This window comes from Lepus europaeus, chromosome 8, assembly GCF_033115175.1.
Source record: "Lepus europaeus isolate LE1 chromosome 8, mLepTim1.pri, whole genome shotgun sequence".
Classification (NCBI taxonomy): Eukaryota; Metazoa; Chordata; class Mammalia; order Lagomorpha; family Leporidae; genus Lepus; species Lepus europaeus.
The window spans coordinates 70,337,133-70,357,316 of record NC_084834.1 but is presented as its reverse complement, the minus strand read 5'-3'; the positions used below and the strand labels follow the sequence as shown (position 1 = coordinate 70,357,316).

Genomic DNA, 20,184 nt, shown 5'->3' with positions numbered 1-20,184 from the left:
TTTATCAAATTCCTGTTCTTGATATTATTCAGTATACATTCCTTTCCTCCACCCTCTCTGTAGTAAGACCATGTCCATTTCAATTGACAGCCAGTCCTCGCTGAGGTCACCACTGATTCCTACACTCTATATTTGTTATTTCTTCCCATATTTCTGATTCCTTGTAAGCCTGCCACTTCCCACTAATATTTCTTTAGTGCTTTGTAAATTATAAAATTAGAATCAGACTTCCTTGGGGAACTGCGAGGTATTTACAATGGAAAAAAAATCAAACTTTATTTCCTTCTAAAATATTGGAACAATAAAAGGCAGAAATCGCTACTTTACATTTTCAGCATAATGTCCAGCACAATAAGAACTTTTTGTGACTGTTCATGAAAACAGTTTACTCTTACAATTCATCCCGAGCGTCACCAAAGGATCCAGAGGGTCATCTTGAAGAATGACTGAAATAACTTGATTATACTTCGGATTTAAAAAAAAAAAAGGTTTTTCAGGAGATTGACCTAGACTTTGGTATTATTTATGCATTGCTTACAGCAAGAATCAGAATGTTTCCATTCTTAATATAACTGAAGTTAGCTAGATAACTTAAGAGATGAAATGCAAGTGTTTATCCCTTAGTTATATTTAAGAAAATGAAAACCTCATCAGTTTTTCCAGCTGTAAAATTGTATTGGAAATAGAAGCATGACCTCTTTCTACCATCAATTGCAAATTGATCCCTCAAGAACACTACATTTGTTTTACATGCACCAAGGACCCATCAAGGCTTCTACATGTAGTAAATATTTGTTGACTGTGATCACAGCATCAAATACACCTAAGGACTAAGTTAGCAATTAGCAAGTTGACTCACTTACCTCAAAAATTGGAATCCCATCTGAATTCTGAAATGAATTCATCAGAGGTTTTTAGCTGGTTTCTTCTGCCTCCAACATATATGAGGCAGCATGGCACAGTGCTTAAGTGTGGAAGTAAGACTCCTTGGCTTTAAATCCCTGCTCTATCATTCATGAGCTGTGTGGCTTGAGACATAAAGTAGGTAGAAACAAGATAAATGGCAATATTGTGTGCCACAGTGAGAAACATGGAAAACATGCTCTAGAAACGGACATAGATGGAGAATGGACTAATGAGATTTTGCTTTAGAACTCTTACTTTAGAAGTAATCTGGAAAATATTTTGGAGAAGTACAAGGATATTACAATATTATAATAGTCTACTGAGAAATAATAATGGTGCTGTGTGAGTCAAGGCCCCTGGGATGACAATAAAGCAGCAAATGGTATAGATACCAACGGAGAAGTAGAATCCTGTAAATTTAGAGAATAACTGCTTTGGAGGAGAGATGGAGATTAGGGAGAACATAATGTTTCTAAATTGTACAAATGGTTAAATAATGACGCTAACAATCTTTATATGGAATCTAAGAAGTTTGAGACAAATAAATCATGCATTTTGTTTTCAGATGTCCAAGTGAGTGTAATCCCAAGGAAGATGAATATATAGACTGTTTCTGGAGATCTAATCACAAAATTTAAAAACCTACCATCCTTTGCTTACTTTTGCCACTGTAGTTCACAGTGAAACCTTCAATGCATACTGCGAACTGAAAGAAGTCATTCTGAAAATATAACATACTATATGATTCCAACTATGTGACACTGTGAAAAAGACAAAGACAGTAAAAACATCAAGGGTTACCAAGTATTCGGAGAAGAGGAAGGCTTAAACAGGTGAAGGATAGAGGATTTCAGGGCAGTGAATGATACTGTAATGGTGAATATGTATCATTATATATTTTCAAAACCTGTAAAAAGTAACATACAAAGAGTGAACACTAATGTAAACTGAGACTTCAGTTAATAATAATATATTAATATTGGTCCATCAATTGCAACAAATGTGCCACACTAACACAATTGTAAATAACACAGGAAATCACAGGAAGGAGGGAGGAAAGGAGATTCGTGAAAGCTCTGTAACTGGGCTCAGTTTTTCTCCAATCCTAAAATGGCCCTAAAAATAAGCTATTAATAATAACCATAAAAAACACCCTCATCAGTTCTCAGGTTACAATTTTTACTCAATTTTTTCTTATGTGTGTTCACTGTTTTTACCACTCAGAGATAGGAATCTCACGTAACATGATAATCAGATTTATTAAATTATTCAATAGGAAATTGCCCACTTAGCAACATAATGATGTGTTTTCAAAAGCTTTGAAAAATACCTATGTTCCTTTTGGAAAAAAAATGTTTGACAAAATGCATTTCCTCTGTCCCAGACTGTGTTGTTTCTCACCAATACAACTTGTCTTCACAATTGCTTACTTCTCTGAGCTTGATCCATTCTGAACCATGTAACCTTTAAAGTGTCCAAATGTACTTTCAGAATCTTAAGAATACACTTATTTCTAATATTGAGATTTTTATCACACCTTTCCAAGACATTTTAAAACTATAAAAATAGTAGCATAATCCAAACATGAAAGGGGAAAAAAGGTATAATGCTCTACCAGAACATGATAGGTAAGGTATTCTGAAAGCAGACAAAAGAGCTGTTTGTAGCCTGCAAAAACTAGAAAACAAGTGTTGAAATGTCAAGATACTACTACTGATAGTGATATTTTTAGGAAACCCAACTGAATGGACAGAAATAGGGCAGGGGACAAACTAGAAAACACCTCCACTTCCAATCTATGTGCCCATTTAAAAAAATACAGGAGGTAATCTATCAAAATAGAAACTGAATTTATATTCAGTAATCATATATTGCTCTTGGATTGATTCTAACTATCTAATTCAGATTTTCTCTCCATGAATTGAGGATGGGCAGATCTGAAATTTGTTTCTCATTAAACAATCTATAATAATGTTGATGCAAATCAGCAATATTTTATGGCTTGTAGAGACAGGAAAAGACACCACTACTCTGAACACCATTTTTCTATGGAGAGAAACAAAGCTTAAAGGTGTTAAATTATTTGTTCAGTGTCCAGCATATTTTTAAAAAATAGGCTAACAGGTGGCCTGAATCTATACTGCTGGACCATGTACAAATTGTAACCATCTTCAAGAGCATATTCTTAGAAACAACATATGATGGTATTCAAGGCATGTGCCCAAAGAAAACAACGCAATTATGAGATGTTTATGCCTGAAACATCAGCATATCAAATTCCCCTATAGTTATTGCTCATGTACTGTGGGAAGAAGAGAGAAGAAGCGAAAAGGTTAAGCCCATCCCTATGTGAAGAGATCCACCACTCTCCAGCCAGAGGCAGTTGATACGGGAAGTGGGAGAGGTCTGAGAAGATGGATGCTACTCTCCATGTACGCTTGCCTCTCTCTAATACCCCTCTGCTGCCAACTCCAAGACTATCCTGAAATAGTTCTCTCCTTTTTTTTTTTTTTTGAAAGATTTATTTATTTGAAAGACAGAGTTACAGAGAGAGGTAGAGAGAGGTCTTCCATCTGCTGGTTCACTCCCCAGATGGTCGCAACAGCCGGAGCTGAGCTGATCCAAAGCCAGGAGCCAGGAGCTTCTTCTGGGTCTCCCACGTGGTTGCAGGGGCCCAAAGACTTGAGCCATCTTCCACTGCTTTCCCAGGCCACAGAAGAGAGCTGAATCGGAAGAGGAGCAGCCGGGACTAGAACAGGCGCCCAAATGGGATGCCAGCACTTAAGGCCAGGGCTTTAATCCACTGTGCCACAGCGCCGGCCCCTGAAATAGTTCTGATCTCCAAGTAGGGTGTCCTGAGTTGACTGCCCAAGTCAGGTAGTATCTCAAGGGTTGGTGGTTTTCTAACTGCAGAATTTGATCAATCAATTTAGTGACTGATATTAATATGTGTGGACATGTATGTGCATGTGTAAAACAATAGAATAATATAGGACAGAAGAAAAAAAAAAGAGTGGAAAAAACTAAAATGTAAAAACATCATTCTGCATTACCCATCCTAAGTATTTATTTTGGAAATCCTTTTTTGTTTCTTTTCCAGGAGTGAGTTTGTAGGAAATATCCTGATCGCAGCATTTCTCTCTGTCAGAAAACATTTAAAGCTATTGGCCTTCAGCCTAGATGATGCTTGGACGAAGGTCAAGTGACCGGTGGTCTCCACACACACCCTGTTTTCTTCCCTTTGTTTGTTGCCCCTGCCTTTCTAGTACACACCCTGTAGCAAGGCGAAGATAGCAGAACAGGAAAAAGGGGCAAGGACAGAACAGTCCAAGCCTCTTCCTTTCATTAATTTTGTTTAAAACCTACTGACACAGTTGTCATCATGACATTGTAATCTTTGATAATGCATTTTAACATATGCAGATTTAAGCGAAAGGAAGCTCTACATATAATCTGTCTCCAACCAGCTTTTAATTCAACTCAAGACAAGTGAATTCAATTCTTTCACAAAGCTTTGTTAGTATAGATTTTACAAAGGGCATTGCTTTCCATCATTTAAAGGCTTGTATTAGAACTCAAAGGAATCAAGATCCAATGGGAATTCCTTTGTCACAATCATTATCTGCAGTATGTTGGGCAGATCACAAATATCTTCCAGTCTGGCTCCATCCTGGGCAAAATGAGGAAGTCACACTAGGTGGTTTCTAATGTGTCTCTTAGGTCTAGCTATGCCTATTTTAATTTGTTGTACAACTTCTTAAACATTAGATGAAAAAACACTCTCAATCTGTTTTATAAATCTTGCCATCTTGAGTAACAATGGTTAAATATATTTGATGAATTCTCTTACTTGGTGATTTAAGTATTCAATTATTTCTTAAGAGTCCATCAAATTGAAAGTAAATTCTAAGAGATTTTTTTTCACATGAAAATTAACAAGTGATTACTTTGCAAAAAATATACTCTTCGGTACATAACTCAAGCTATAAATGTTAGTATTATACATTGTTTAACATATGTATATACATATTATAATATGTAATATTTTATAAGCACATTCTCATCAGATAAACTTCTTTAAAAGTCTATCACAGAGAAAAAAAAAATCAAAGGCCCTTTAGACCTCAAAAATTCAATTACATAGGGTTTTAAAAATACACGATGTATCTATCCCAATAGAAACCTACAAATCTTTCATTCATCACCAGTGAATAATGAAACAGAACAGAGCATAGGAAGACTTTTGGAAAATCGTGCTTGATTCTTATAGCCTGCATTAGTCTACAAGCATTATTAATAGCTTTGAGAAAACTTTTGGGCTGGACTTTTGACCATTTGAAGTTAGATTTTTCAAAAAAATCATAATTTTGCCATGGAAGAATTTTATTCTTGTTTCTGATAGGATTTCAAACACAGTTGAGCAAGAGATTGGGCTCAGGGGTTTATCAAGCAAACGATAAATTTCTGCGTACATGGCAAATGATTCCAAAGAAGGAAAATTATCTGTCAAGCAGAGAAGTACACAAGAAATAAAGGAGCCTGTGGAGAGAGACTGAGTAAATGCCCATGATGTTAGGGATGGTTGAGGAGGAATCAGCGAAGGAAAAAAAATAAGCAAGAGGAGAAAACAAAAATCACACAGTATTTGAGAATCAAAGGAGTAAAATAGGTATAATGAATATACAACAGCCTGTAGAGTATAGGGAATGATTTCTGGAGAAAAGAATTTGTACTGCAAGAGATGAACACAATGCCTGCTAAGACAAATTTCCAAAGGGTTAAGATGAAGTGAAGTTAGAATGAGCAAATGAAAACCATTATTTCAATTTGACTATAATTTCAGGTGATTTTAAGTAATTTTTCCCTTTGCCCTGCCATTTGGATGAGGTTTTTTTGGTCTATTACCAGATAGAAAGACTGATGGCAAATAGTTTTTAATATATTAAAAGACATTTATCACATGCTTCTATAAGATGGATTTCAGTCCTAATTTAATATTAAAGTATTTATTAAATATTATATTGAAATATTTCCAATTTACTGGAATCACAAAAAATTACTCAAAATAAATAAAATACAAAAGTAAAGAGAACTGAATACAAATAATCAGCTCCCAATTTCTGAGTCCTCCTAGAAAAGACAGCTAGGCCGGCGCTGCGGCTCACTTGGCTAATCCTCTGCCTGCAGTGCCGGTACTCTGGTTTCTAGTCCCGGTTGGGGCGCCGGTTCTGTCCTGGTTGCTCCTCTTCCAGTCCAGCTCTCTTCTGTGGCCCAGGTGGGCAGTAGAGGATGGCCCAAGTGCTTGGGCCCTGCACCCGCATGGGAGACCAGGAGAAAGCACCTGGCTCCTGGCTTCAGATCGGCACAGCGCACTGGCCTTAGCGGCCATTTGGAGGGTGAACGAATGGAAGGAAGACCTTTCTCTCTGTCTCTCTCTCTCACTGTCTAACTCTGCTTTTAAAAAAAAAAAAGACAGCTGACCATCAAAGATTTGGCCTTCCAAATTCCCAGTAAGCCATGTAGGCCCAGACAGTGTGCAAAAAGTGTCAAGTCTTAAATTCACAGGGGCAGTCTTACTCAAATTATCAAATTAATGTTGTTGGCAGCAGGCTCTACCAGGTTGTTCAGTTATTAGGTTCCTATTGCCTTCATTTATTGTGATTTTGTTTTAATGTCTGCTAACCTTGTTTCTCTGTACTTTCCATAATTTCATCGTTTTCTCATTTAAGTGCTAGATTTATTCTATACAACACTGACTTGTCATCCCTTCTAATGTTAACATTCAAAATGAGAAATGTGACAGCATGTATGTGTGTAAGGCTATTTTGCCTTGTTTGGTTTTACAATTCTTAACCTTAGCATAATTGAGTTCATTTGTTTTTTTCATGGACTTTGTGTGCATTAATTTAGTCACTGCATCCCATTTGGTGGGGGAGATTAAGCAGTCACTTCTCATTTGATGCATCAGCACTTGATTGTCTTTATTTCTATAATAGCAACTGTGACAATGATGTCAGCATGATAATTCAGTGCACTGTTCTATCTGTTCTATCTTTTTATAAGTGTCATTCCATGTATCTCACTGTCACCCAAAAACTCAGGTGTTGTTACTATTATGGTTGCTATTGTTGTTGCTAACCCCATTGTACAGATTAAAAAGTAAAGCAAAAGGACTGGAGAAAGACATTAAGTTAGTCAATGGTGTGCTGGAATTTGGAACATGACTGAAAACTGTGCAGCTACAACCTGAAGCAGATCATCTGATTCTTTGAAAAGAAGATAGGAGATGTCAAAGGTAAAGGAAACCCTAAAGTAATAAATTCAAAACCTACACAGTTTTCACCATCTTTTCAGGGTACAAGTGATGCCAGGAGAACCAACCTGAAACCATTGTAGAGGAGCCATTGAGATGCCTTTGCCTCACTGCTGTCCTGGTACACTCAGATCCAGGGGGATGGTTACATGAGAAGAGGAGGAGATAGGGTTCATCCAACATCCCCTTCTACTTGGGGCAACATTATTATTTAATGAGAAAGAGTAGTAAAAAAGAGGAGCGTCTGTGTTTCCCTTGATAACAGATATGTGTCCATGGTAGGGAAGCAAGGAGAAGCAGAGACAAAAGGGATGTACAGGATGCTTGCTTTTATATCCACGAAGTACAGACATACTTTGGGATGCTCAGAGTAGCAGTTGGCAGCAATAGAGGGTTTGGGCTTTTACTGTGGATTTAATGAAACTAGGGTTACACTCAGAGCATTAGAAAATACAAAAGAGTAAAGAAGAGCCCACATTCCCCTTTAGCCCAGCATAAGTTTAGCAAATGGTAACAGCATAGCCTAGTGGTTCAGTATACAGAGCTAATCCTTAGATTGCTAAGATTTGGAAATTAGCTTTCTCCACTTAACTGCAACATAACTTGTACAAATTGTATAATCTCTCCGGGTCTTGCGAAATTAAGTTTTTGTCATTTAGAAACTATTCCATCATTTATAAACTATAAGGGTTACATTAGGACTTGCTTCACAAGGCTGCCTCAAGGATGAAGAGTTAATGCAATTGGAGCTTTAGGAGTTGTGCTCTGGCAGAGGATGAATAATCAAAAACAATGGTTGCTCTTACTATAATTCAACGTATGCCATAACTCCTTGCAAGCCAGTTTAAGGAAATATGATGATCACTCAAATCTTCCAGTCCCCAGAAGAAAGAACATTCTTATTCTACATGATAAAATATAACATGGAGAGCTAAATATCTCTTAGGAAAAATTTGGACAGATAGTCCATTTTGAGAAGTTTCTTCCTTCTATTGTGATGTTTTGATTAATTTTGCCATTTAATGTACTTATTTGCTCACTAATTTTATATTTATTTTAGACAGAGTAGAGAAAGTAAATGTATGGCTATGAAATTTTTACATTATATCTGTTCTATGTACCAAAGTTGGTATTATTCATGGCCTTTCCGCCACTAGTTTGAACCCAAAGTTGGCAAAAAAAAAAAAAAAAAAAAAAAAACAAAGTTACAAACACGAGAGACACATTGAGAAGCCCCTATTTTAAATAATTGATGGTGACTTACTGTAGAGACCTGTTCCTATTACAAAAAAAAATTCCTCCAAATTTTGTATCAATTCATCTCTTTGTTAGTGAGAGCAGTTTATATCTGTCCTAATATAACAAAAACTAAGAGAAAAATATGACATTCTCCCCTTGTTCCTGGCAAGAACAGAAAGATGAGGAAAAGAAAATTGACCTTAGCTAACCTTAACCAGCAATACTATTTTTTTGCATTCATAATTAATCTTTCTAGGTAATCTTAAAGCAAAGATATACAACACAAAAGTGAATCTATTAATTATGATTTATCTTATTTCCTTTTGGGTTTTGCATTCCTGATTATGTTAAGCACCAGTTAATGTCCAGAGAAGGTAGTGGATTATTCACTCTCATTTGGAAGGTTAGGTTGGGGTTTTACCAAAAATAAACAAATAAATAAAAAGTGATGGATAATTTCAAAAATAAAAAGATACCCTGCAGAAAATAAAGTATAAGTATCCCATAAGTCTTTTCAATGGTCAGATAAATAACAAGAAGCAGGTTTATCTCCTTTTTATAGATGATTACAAGTGACTAGCAGTATAACTCAATAAAACAACTTTAACTGGGAGTTAGGGAGTCATGGGTAAAAATAAGATTGTAATTCATTTTGATGTCGCCTCAATGCCAAAGGATGAACAGCCTGAATCTGAAAATGGCAAATATATATAAATTTCCAAGAAAATTTGATAGAATATTTTTAATGTGCAGCAAAATGACAGTGCAGAAAAAAGAAGAGGAAGCGCCAATATTGTCTTAGAACAGAACATGCCAACCACACTTTAACGCCGTTGCATTATGTACTCTAAAAGCTGTACTGCTTGAGACATCCTGGGAAGGAAGAGAGGAGGCAAAAGTTTGTACAGAGGGGACATAAAGAATATGGCAGGGTCAGAGTCACAGCTGCAGTGAGTTTAAGCAAACTTGTCCTCTTGCGCTCTCTAGTAGAGGATGAAAATAAAATGCTGAATGCTCAAACTTAGCCTATCATTAAAATACTGATCTTGTTATTCATGAGGTAACCTTTCACTTATATCAATTGTCAATCCTTTATGATTCATAGTGAAAGGAAAGGAATTGTCATGTAAATTGTTTCAAAATCTTTTAAATTATTTGGAAAACTTCATCCAAAAAATGGTTTGCATTCCTGATTATGTTAGGCACCAGTTAATGTCCAGAGAAAGTAGTGGATTGTTCACTCTCATTTGGAAGGTTAGGTTGGGGGTTTACCAAAAATAAATAAATAAATAAAAAGTGATGGATAATTTAAAAAATAAAAAAATACTCTGCAGAAAATAAAGTTATAATTTATTTCAGTGAGCACTTTCATGGATGTTCCTATGTACAAATAGAGCATTTTTATTAAAAAAAATTCAGTCCACAAATTTTAGTACTCTCAAACCCACTCCCTCAAGCTTCTGACTCATTGTATTTCAAGTACTCTTTTCACAAAACCTGACTACATCCAAACCCCTGTCCTCTAAAATAAGTGCCCGCCTTATATTAGAAAACCATGAATCTGCATTGATGATAAGCAGGTTTGAGTGTCTTTTTAGAGACACCTTCCAAGAAGCTTGTCTACTTTAAAATACAATTATTTGCCATGTCCTATCACTTAAAAATTTTGAAAATACTACAGCATTGCATTCAAATGAAAATCTGCTAATCTAAAAATGACAAAGAAGTAAAGAATAACAAAGAATTACAAACACAAATCTAAATGTTTCTCATTTACACAAAAACAGTGAATAGTAAATAAAAATTTATTTTAATTGCTGGGTTTTTTAAATTTGTTTTCAAGGTGGCAAATGAAAATTGATACTTCAAACTCCAGAGACATGCTAGCAAAGGCACACTCAATTGAAATACATTTATCCACAGGATGTTGAAGGTTGTGTTTAAAATTGCTTTTAATTGCAGACATTTGCAACAGTGTCCTTGGGAACTGAAGTATACATATATATTAGTGATGGTCGTGCAATTTAATTTACCCCATAGATACACATGGGCCACCTTTTAAAACTGATCTGCAATAGTTGCAAATATAAAGCCAAATTAAAACATCATGGTGAATAACTCAGCAAAAATTTTTGCTAATTCTGTATCAAACAACTGAATATCACCACTCTCAAATTTCCACGTCAGTTTCCATCCTGAGCCATAGTTGTGTCTTTGAAAGCCAACCTAAGAATCAGAATGGTTAATACCTCCAGCACACAGAGTTTTCTCTCTGGGCCCTCTAAATCTGTCCTAGCATTCAAGAGCACACTCTCTAGAGTGATGTTATTAACACTCTACCTTGCCTATAAAACAAGTAGAATTCCTACAGATAAGTATGTTTCTCTTCACATGAAATCAGGCTAGGTCGAATCGAGAAAACCTTGGAACCCGTTTAGTCTAATTTTCACTTTGTAGATTAATGAATGATTAAATTATTTCAACAATTGCTTCTGCAAGGACAATAAAATTGTATTTAAATTTCTATTTTGAAAATTAAAATAGACAATTACTAAATTTTTATTTAATAAAAAGTAAGTTTTTCATGCATCTATTTGAAGTTGCATCCTGCAGTCTCTTATCCTATATCTCTGAAAGGTGGGATATTTTAATATCTTCAATCAAGATAAGAGGTGGGGGAAAATCAAACACATTAGGCATCTGAAGGACATTGCATCCTTAGCCACTTTGACCAGTTGGTACTTCACTTCCAATCATTTCAATTGCATTTTCCTACTGTGATGGATAAAAATTCAGCTCAGCTACACTTCTAGAAATTTCTCTGTAAAAGGAAGTGATAGCTTTCTTCTTGAGTAGTCTTTCTATTTTCCATCCTGCCTTGGAAAATAAGAATATTGAGAATTTCAGTGACCACTTAACTAGCGGAATAAGGAAGATAAAGAAACCCATAATTATTCAGAGTTCCTTTTCTTGCTTCAAAGAGATGTTTTTACTACTTGTTTCCTTACAATAGTACACATTTTAGATTCACTGCTAAACAAGTGAGAAGCCAGAATATCCAAAATATGATCCTCTCATTAACCAGCTGTCCTCCTGCATTCAACCACGCATTTCATTTTGTTTTACCGTTGTCTCCAATATGTTGCACTTTTCTCACAAACCTAAGGTTAAACCTTAAGGACCTGGTATTATAGTTACTTACATAGATGGAAACATATCCCATAAAACTGCTAAATTATACAGGTAATATCAGAAATTCAATTCATTTCTTAATAAATGTATCTTCAGTTTGAGGTGATGCAAGCAGAGTTGCAAACTCTTTAAAAAGCATACTTCAGTAGATATTTGAAGAGGTAGTAAAATAAATATACATACTTGCACCTGTTTAAATGCTGGTATACTAGCAAAGCCTAAAGCAGGCTTTGAGAAATATCCCTCAGTCTACTCTGCAAGGCCATGGCTGGAGACAGGGCTTACATAACTGATAATCTGACCGAGGACCATCAGGTGTCTGGGTGCAGTGGTGTGACAGATACAGAAAGCTCCAGGTCAAGCATGGATTAGAACCTAATGAAACCTAGAAAGATCATGGGGTTCCCTGTGTCCTTGGCAGGCTGCACAGTAAGACTGTTAAGTGGATAACATGGCTTTTGAAGTCAATAGCATTTAAAAAAAATTCTTAGGATTTGAACTGAGAAAGCCCATTCTCGCTAACCCTTACCCCATATCATGATGGGCTGCGAAAAGCCTGCTTGTCACACTGCTACAGACTATGTCTGGACGTCTCTTAGGGACAGGCAAAGAGGGTGAAGCGGTCACACAAGCTCAGAGGCAGGTGCATCTGTCCGCAGGACGTGCAATGCACGCATATGTAGTTAATTTTTCTTGAAAACCTCAAAAAAAAAAATCCTCTAATTACAGATTTCGCAATCCTATGAGATGACATTTCAAAGCCCTGGGAAGCTTTCTCGAACTGCAAAATTAGCAAAACTGTCCCCATGAGAGGGCAGTAGGGGGCCGAGCTCGGGCCTGAGTCTTCCTCCCGCTCTCTCCAGGACTGGCCCTCGCTGTCAACCTGCTCCCTGTTGCCAGCGCTGTGGGCAGGGATGGCGCAAGACGTTGAGAGCCCTCAGACTCTCAGCCTCAGGCTCCTCTGAAGAAAAGCACACAGAGACACACACAAAGAATTCCGGATCTGGGAGCACGGGCCACCACAGTGGGCTGACACTTGTGGGATGCGAGGTGCTTTCGCTTCGGGCTGCCCCCCAAAGGAGCGGAAGATGGTGCTGTCGCGATTCCCAATGCCCGCAGAGCCCCCTCTCCTGGTCGCGGCGAATAGCCTGCAGTAGGTGCCCAGAGCGCGCGCTCCTGGCTCTGGTGTGCGCGTTTGTGCAACTCTTTGCAAGCGACCGTCAGTCTATCTGCCTGCGTGACAATAAGAGACGGCTGCGGAAAGTTGCGCCTCGCAAAAAGCGTCCCTGCTGTATCACCTGTGCCTAGGATACTGTCACTGTCGTTGTCACCACATTATTTGGCTTCCTCGTGGAAGACTAATTTACATTTCTACAGAAATAAGAACTGCGCGTCTGTTGGAGTGGTTTTCTGTGTCTCTACTTCGAAGGGAGAATGTGCTTGGGAGAGGAAAACCTGAGAAGGAGTAAATATCCCCTCCAAATAGTAAAATATAACGGTCGCCAGGACCTGGACCGACCCTATCCACACTAAAGTCTCGCTCGGCCACTGACCCTTCGCCGGGGCCACTAATTTCTGCGTGCCTCCGTTACTTTCTTTGCAGAATGAGAAAGCGCCCAGTGTAGGGCGTTGGGGAGATTAAACGTGGGAACACGTAAGACGCTTAGAGCAGTCCCTGGGATGGAATAGTCACTCTGTGTTAGCTGAAGTTAACATCTCCATCGGCCGCATCTTCGCGTTTTGTGGAAGAACTGTCCTAGCCGCTTTCCGCCACGGGAACGCACTCGCCCTCAAGACGTGCCCCTGCCCCAAAGCCCAGGTGAGAGCCAGCACTAACCCGCCCTTTCCGTGCAGTGCAGGACCGGCAGCCACCCAGGCACCCTTGCCCGCACACACCCAGCTGCAGGGATCCCCTCCCCAGCGGCCGCGCGCGCCCCACCTGGGGCTGTGCTCCCGAGACTGCGGGGCGCCAGGGCAAAGGGTGCGCCCAAGAGCGCAGGTCCCTAGCTCTCCTGGCTGAGGAGTGTATTGGGAGGGTTTTCCTACCTGCCCCAGGTTTTTGCCCTTCTTACTGCCGCCGAAAGCCAGTCCTTGGTAAATGCCCGCAGATCGATTGGCTGCCTGGGCAGGCGTCTCCCCGCCCAGAGAGGACTTGATGGAGTTGAGTTTGGCCCGCGAGTTGCCAAGCTGTGAGCTCTCCACCATCAGCACCGCGGCCAGTAGGAGTAGGCAGCGGGACGAGTCCTTGCCGGCCATCTCCGGGCGAGGGGTTCCCGGGGAGGCGCAAAGCTCAGAAGGATGCGGATTCAAGGGCAGGGACGACCCCAACACGGGGCCCCTCGCTTGGGGAGCGAGGGCTGGCAGACACTGGTTCTCCCAACCCTTCCTGGTGCGGGGATTCAGGACCCTGGGAACTCAGTCTCAAGCCTCAGGCCAGGAGCGAGCGAGACCCGCTTCTCCACCAGGGCAGGAAGTTCTGCAGTAACTGGAAGCAATCAAAGGCGAGGCGCCTTCTCGCCAAGGAGGCGTGACCCAAGGTGCAAGAAGACCCAGCCGGCGAATCGCGCCGCTTGCGTCGCTCCTCGCTGCGCACCTCCGTGCTCCGGCTCGGATCACCGCGCCTCTAGGCTCCTCTTAATTGAACAGGAGATCCGCACCACTCCCTTCTCCTTCGGTCTCAGTTACTTTTCTCTCCTCTCTTTTCCTACCCTTATTTTCAACTTTTGCATGACACAAGTCCTCCTTTTTCAAGGTTGCAGGAGCGGCAAATTGGGGACGGGAGCCTCCTCGGTACCCGACCCTGGAGTCGCGAGGCGAGCCGCGCTGACCGCGCGCTCTCACAGTCGCCGCGAAGCGCTGTCCCCTGGTTCACACGGGGCAGCCGTGCGCTGCCGGCGACGCGGCGATGCCCTGGGAGCGGACTTGCGCCCGGCGCGGGCTCTTGCTCTCTCCTCCCCCACCCCCCGCCCTCCTTGCTTTTTATAGCTTCTCTCCGTGGGTTTTTTCCTCCGCCCCCAATTCAACAGTGACAAAGAGTGAAAACGTTTCTCTCACCCGCCACGCTCCCGCCCCCTCCTCTCCTTCCCAGCTCCCCCGCCTGCTTCTTCCCTTGCTCCCCCTCCCACTCTTCCTCCACTCCGAAAGGAATGGAAAAATGGGATTCACCTCCAGAGGGACAATGCAGAGGTGGGGGACTCCCAATTCCTGTCCACAGCTCCCAGGAGTAGAGGGGCCTTTGGCAAGCATCCGAGGACCAAAGTGGAGCTGGATAGGGGCGCACTGCCCCAGTGTGACCGCCGCCGCTCTGCCTTGGTCCTGCCATCCGTCCTGCGCCCCTGCTTCGGTGAGGAGCCCTGGAGAAGTCCGCTATATGCTTTGGAGAAATGAGCATCTGAGACTTAGTGTAGCTTTCTGCGTGTGCCTCCCGGCGAGGGCGTGAAGGCAACGCAGTGAAGGCAACCTAAGGGTGCCTGACTGTTCCGCATAGAAGCTTTGGGGAAAGATGGGCAAAAGGAGAAAGTGAGCGAGCCGATTCTCTGGGTCTTTTCCATCTCATCCTTCTCCACCCCTAGCCCCACCACACACCTAGGGTATGTCTTTGTCTCCGAAGCATTGCCAGGAAGGAGGTGCCCTTGGGTGCGCTCCGAGGGCTTGGATCTCATAGCTCCATTGGGCATCTTTACCATGCCAGGCAACTGCCCTCTTTGCAAAGAGGAAATGCCGTACTGGAACGAACGGGGGCATGTAGATGTGAGGTCCTGCCTTCTTAGGCTCTCCCTGCTTCCTGGCCCCAGGGAATTCTAAGGGAAGCCTTTCCTGTCAGCCGCGCAGGCTCCCCAGGTCCGACTCCCTTCTGCGAAGGTGGAAGGCGGTTGCAAGAACTGGGTTGCGCGGGCTCGCGGCGCTTGGGGGCGCCAGTGACAGCCGCTAAAGCAGGCGCAGAAGCGCGGGAGAGAAGAGCTCTGACTTCCAAAGCAACGCGAGGCAATGCTGGAAAGGCGCATTTTTTTTTTTTTTTCTTCACAGACATTCATGTACTGGAGTAGTGAAGTCAATGCGTTGAGCCACGACTTGGAATAGATAAGGACCGCAGCGGGGCGAGGATATCAGCAATATACTTTCAGAAGTTTTCAGACTTCCAGTCCGCAGAGTTCACACCTGATCATGTGATACACCAGCATGTCCAGGAGCGCAAATGTAACTTGTTGCTAAATGAAAATACTAGTGACCTCTTTACTTTTCCCCAAACAACGCTGGGTTCTAAGCGTGGATTTAGAGCCTGTTTTTCCGAGACAGCTCCAGTTTTGCCGTCTTTCTGTTCTTACCTGTAAAACTGTCTTGAAACTGCTCATTCTGGGAAAGATTTGCTTTGTTTTGTTTTCATACACAAGTAGGCAGGAACTAAAATTCAACGAATCCTCGGATGTATTTTATCTTTGGAATGCATTAGGATGGACATTTTCATACTTTTAAAAAGGATTGGTTGATTGATTCGAAAGAGTGATAGAGTTTGAGAGTCGGGGAGAGAGAGAAGGAAATTTCTTCCATCTGCTGGTTCACTCCCCAAATGGCCACAGTAGCTAGGGCTGAGCGACACCAAAGCCAGGAGGTAAGAACTCCACCCAAATCTCCCATGTGGGAGGCAGGAACTCAGATATTTGGGCCACCTCTGCTTGCCTATCTCATTACCAGGGAGCTGAATGAGAAGCAGAGTAGCCAGGACCCAAACTAGAACTGCAATATGGGATGCAAGCAGTGGCTCAACCCACCACAACCCCCGCCCTCAAGGTTTCTCATCATAACAGGCTTTACATCCACTTATAACAAATTATGCCGAGGAATAATAACATGTATGACCCTTAAAGGCGGCATGCTGGATAAGATAAGCTAACCAGTACTGCATGATTCCACTTACTTGGAGTATTTAAAATATAAAGTAGTCAGACTTCGAGAATTAAAGAATGGGGCTGGGGGAGGAATGAATGGGAAGTTGCTATATCAACAGGTACAAAGTGTGAGTCAGAAAGCAGATATTTATTTGGCTTAGCAGTTAAACCCCTTGGTTAAGACCCCTGAGTCCCCTACTGTAGCACCTGGTTCAGATTCTTGCTCTACTCTAAATCCCAGCTTCCTGCTGATACGCAAACTGGGAAGCAGCAATGATCACGGAAGCAGCTGTGGCCCTGCCGCCATGTGGAAGTTCGGATTGCATTCCTAACTCTCAGGGCTCTCAGACTGGCTCAGTCCATGCCACTATGGGCATTCAGGGAGGGAACCAGGAGGGAGTGGGTTCACTGTCTCTATCTCTTTCTCTCTCATAAAATAATTTTCAATTCTGTTCTTTTCAATAAAAGTTATTTTTAAAGGTTTTGGATAAACATAAACTGTAGAAATCTAGAGTTATGCTCTAGAACATTGTACCTATTGTCAACAATAATGGTTTATACATGGAAAGATGTACGAGAGTAAATCTCATGTTAATCGACCTTGCCACTACAAATTTACATGTATAATATATAGGTAATATATAATTATATGTATGCCATAATTATGTACACACACACACATGAGCAGAAATGACTTGTAAGTTTATAAGGAAAGGTGAGGCATTTTAGGCATTAGTGGAAGGCAAGGAAACTGATCTGGACTCTATAAATAAACACTTGGGATTCAGCCTTTAGACCTTACAAAAAGGTTATATCTTTTGCCTCATTCTGATGTGTCAATCAAGAAACATTACAAGCCGGCGCCGTGACTCAACAGGCTAATCCTCTGCCTAGCGGCGCTGGCACACCGGGTTCTAGTCCCGGTCAGGGCACCGGATTCTGTCCCAGTTGCCCCTCTTCCAGGCCAGCTCTCTGCTATGGCCAGGAAGTGCAGTGGAGGATGGCCCAGGTTCTTGGGCCCTGCACCCCATGGGAGACCAGGGGAAGCACCTGGCTCCTGCCTTCGGATCAGCGCGGTGCGCCAGCTGCAGCGCACCGGTCGCGGCGGCCATTGGAGGGTGAACCAACGGCAAAGGAAGACCTTTCTCTCTGTCTCTCTCTCTCTCTCACTGTCCACTCTGCCTGTCAAAAATAAAAAATAAATAAATAAAAAAAGAAACATTACAGATACAGAGAAAGTGGAGTTGAAAATTTACTGGTTAAGATATTTTTGAATGATATTTTAAAGAAAAAGGAAAATAGAAAATACAACTGGATATGTAGGCAACAAATTGCCCCACTATTTACTCTGAAGGATATAGATATAAACCACATGCTGAAAAAAATTCAAATGAGACAAGAAAAAAATTGCACACATTTCATCTGTTTCTGCATCATTCCCTTTTCCTTTACCTGCAACCAAAATCCTACCCACATCCATAGGCTGAAATCTTCATGTGTACAACTTAACAGAAAAGAAATGTAAAGTGCAATGCATTCATGCTCAAGAAACCCCTCACTCCAAGAAGCATGATACAGAGATTCTTCAGATCCTCACACAATACTCTCCAAGCCCCAAAGCAAACTTTTATGAATACTTAAAGTTCACATGAAACTTCTTGGCACAAATATTCTTCCATATTGGAGTTGGGCAGTTGAGATACTGTGAGTGATCCTGTGAGTTTTCCTGCCTAGCCCATGCAGCTAGCCTGACTAATGGCAGGTGGTGGCAGCCTTAGGCACATTTCCCCTCTTCTGCCAATTACCCCTGCCTTCTGCCAATCAGGTAAACTGCTCCCGAGATGGGGCCCAGGCCCACCTGGAAAGCTACCCTAGCTATGTGACCTTCAAGCTGATTGGAGAGGCATATTGGAGCCAGTGTCAGTTCTGTCCTATAGAGTTAGTATTGCCCTGAATTAGTTATGCCCTTCTGCCTGCCCTTAAAAAGTGTATGTGGTCATTAATAAAAGTGGACAGGTTCACTGAAGCCTGTGCCCAGTGCTTCTTGTGGAAGAACACCATCACCCTGTTCTCCCCAGCAGTGCGGGTCTTGCAGGATGAATCTGCGAGGGACACCTGCATACCATTTTGGAATGCTGGGGTTCCTCCCTGAGCTCCACTTTATGTTAATGCGCACTCTGGGAGGCAAAAAATTATGGCTTGTGAGTTTAGGCAGCTGGTATCTGCATGGGAGACCCCTAGTGAGTTCCAGGCTCCTGACTTCAACTTTGTTCCGCCCAGGCTTTTGTGGGTATGTGAGAAGCAAATCAGAAATAAAATACCTCTCTCTCTCTCTCTCTCTCTCTCTCTCTCTCTCCCCAATAAAATGAAAATAAATAATAGTATTAATTAGAAAGAAAACCACACATATGGAATCAAACCCTGAAACATACAGCATTAGCTCAAATAGTCGCAAAGCTAATTTCATTCACGATCACGTTTTCTGGACAACTGTTTGAAAAAAGAAACAGACACATACAAACCATAGGTAGACAAGTAGAGATGCTTGCATAATGCCAATAAACATAATCCTTTGGATTACTTTCATAACCCGACATGTGTTTTTCTCTTGTGTGTTTTCCTAAGTATGGTAACACAGTTTTATATTTGAATTTGAAAGTTGATTTTTATGCCACTTGAAATAACATAATTAGAGTGTTAACGAGACTGTTCAGATGTGATGACAGGGCATCTTGTCCAGAAAAAAGTGCCTCTATGGACATTCCCCTTTGATTGTACATTCCCTCTCCTCTCTGCTCCTCTAGCTGTGGGTCATTCTGGTTCAGTAGAAAAGCCACAACTTTCTGAGCAGCATCTTGGTTTCTTTCTGAATACTTAACTCCAACCATAAGCTAATTGTACACCTTGTTGTCTTCCTCTTCTGTACTGCTCTTTACCATTGTTCATCATTTCATCTCTCCCACACTAGTGAGTACTTCAGATGGCAGTCTGCTGAGCAGCTGTTCATGCATTCACTGCGCACTTATTGAGTTCGGGGCTCTGTGGACACAGAGATGACCAAGTTGGGTTCTTAGCCCTGGGGGAGGTTTGCAGCCTACTTGCCACAGAAATCTGCCTCTACTCCCTCTTAAGAGTCACAGTTCTGAGGCTTCCTTTGTTTTCACTGGATTCAGAATTCCGCCAGAATTAGAACATAGTCTCACAAGATACCTAGAACTTCCAAGCTCGCTTGAAATCATGTGACTATGAAATATAAAGGATTGACATCCCCTAAAGTCTTTTCTTTGCTTGGAATTTAAATGCACATGTTAATAATAAGGCACATATGGGCAATACTTCTACATTTGTGGCTGAAACCAAAGAAATTACCTTAAATAATGGTCACTTTGAGTCAATAAGAACAAAAGCATTGTTCAATGGCAAATTTAAAAAGACAGATTACTATTTAGTTGGTACTATAGGACCTCAAATCATCTCCCGTGCAGACAATGGACATGAAGGTCTTCATTTATTTGGTAGGACCTTGGTGGTTTTTAAGGATATGGAAAATAAAGTTTATGGGTGTCCCTCTCCACACTAAACCCAAATACCTGGTCCTACCTATAGTCCACACACTTAGGGTTTTATAATGTTTTATGTTTCTCACAC

At 41.3% G+C, this 20,184-nt stretch overlaps 1 protein-coding gene across 1 annotated transcript in view; it reads right to left on the bottom strand.

Annotated features, from left to right (window-relative positions):
• DKK2 (dickkopf WNT signaling pathway inhibitor 2) overlaps nt 1-13,906 on the bottom strand; it is a 106,065-nt gene extending 92,159 nt beyond the window's left edge. The window contains exon 1 of the mRNA XM_062198902.1: nt 13,697-13,906. Within this exon, the coding sequence (XP_062054886.1) occupies nt 13,697-13,906 (210 nt within the window). The remainder of the gene's footprint in view (nt 1-13,696) is intronic.
• Nucleotides 13,907-20,184: the final 6,278 nt, after the last annotated feature.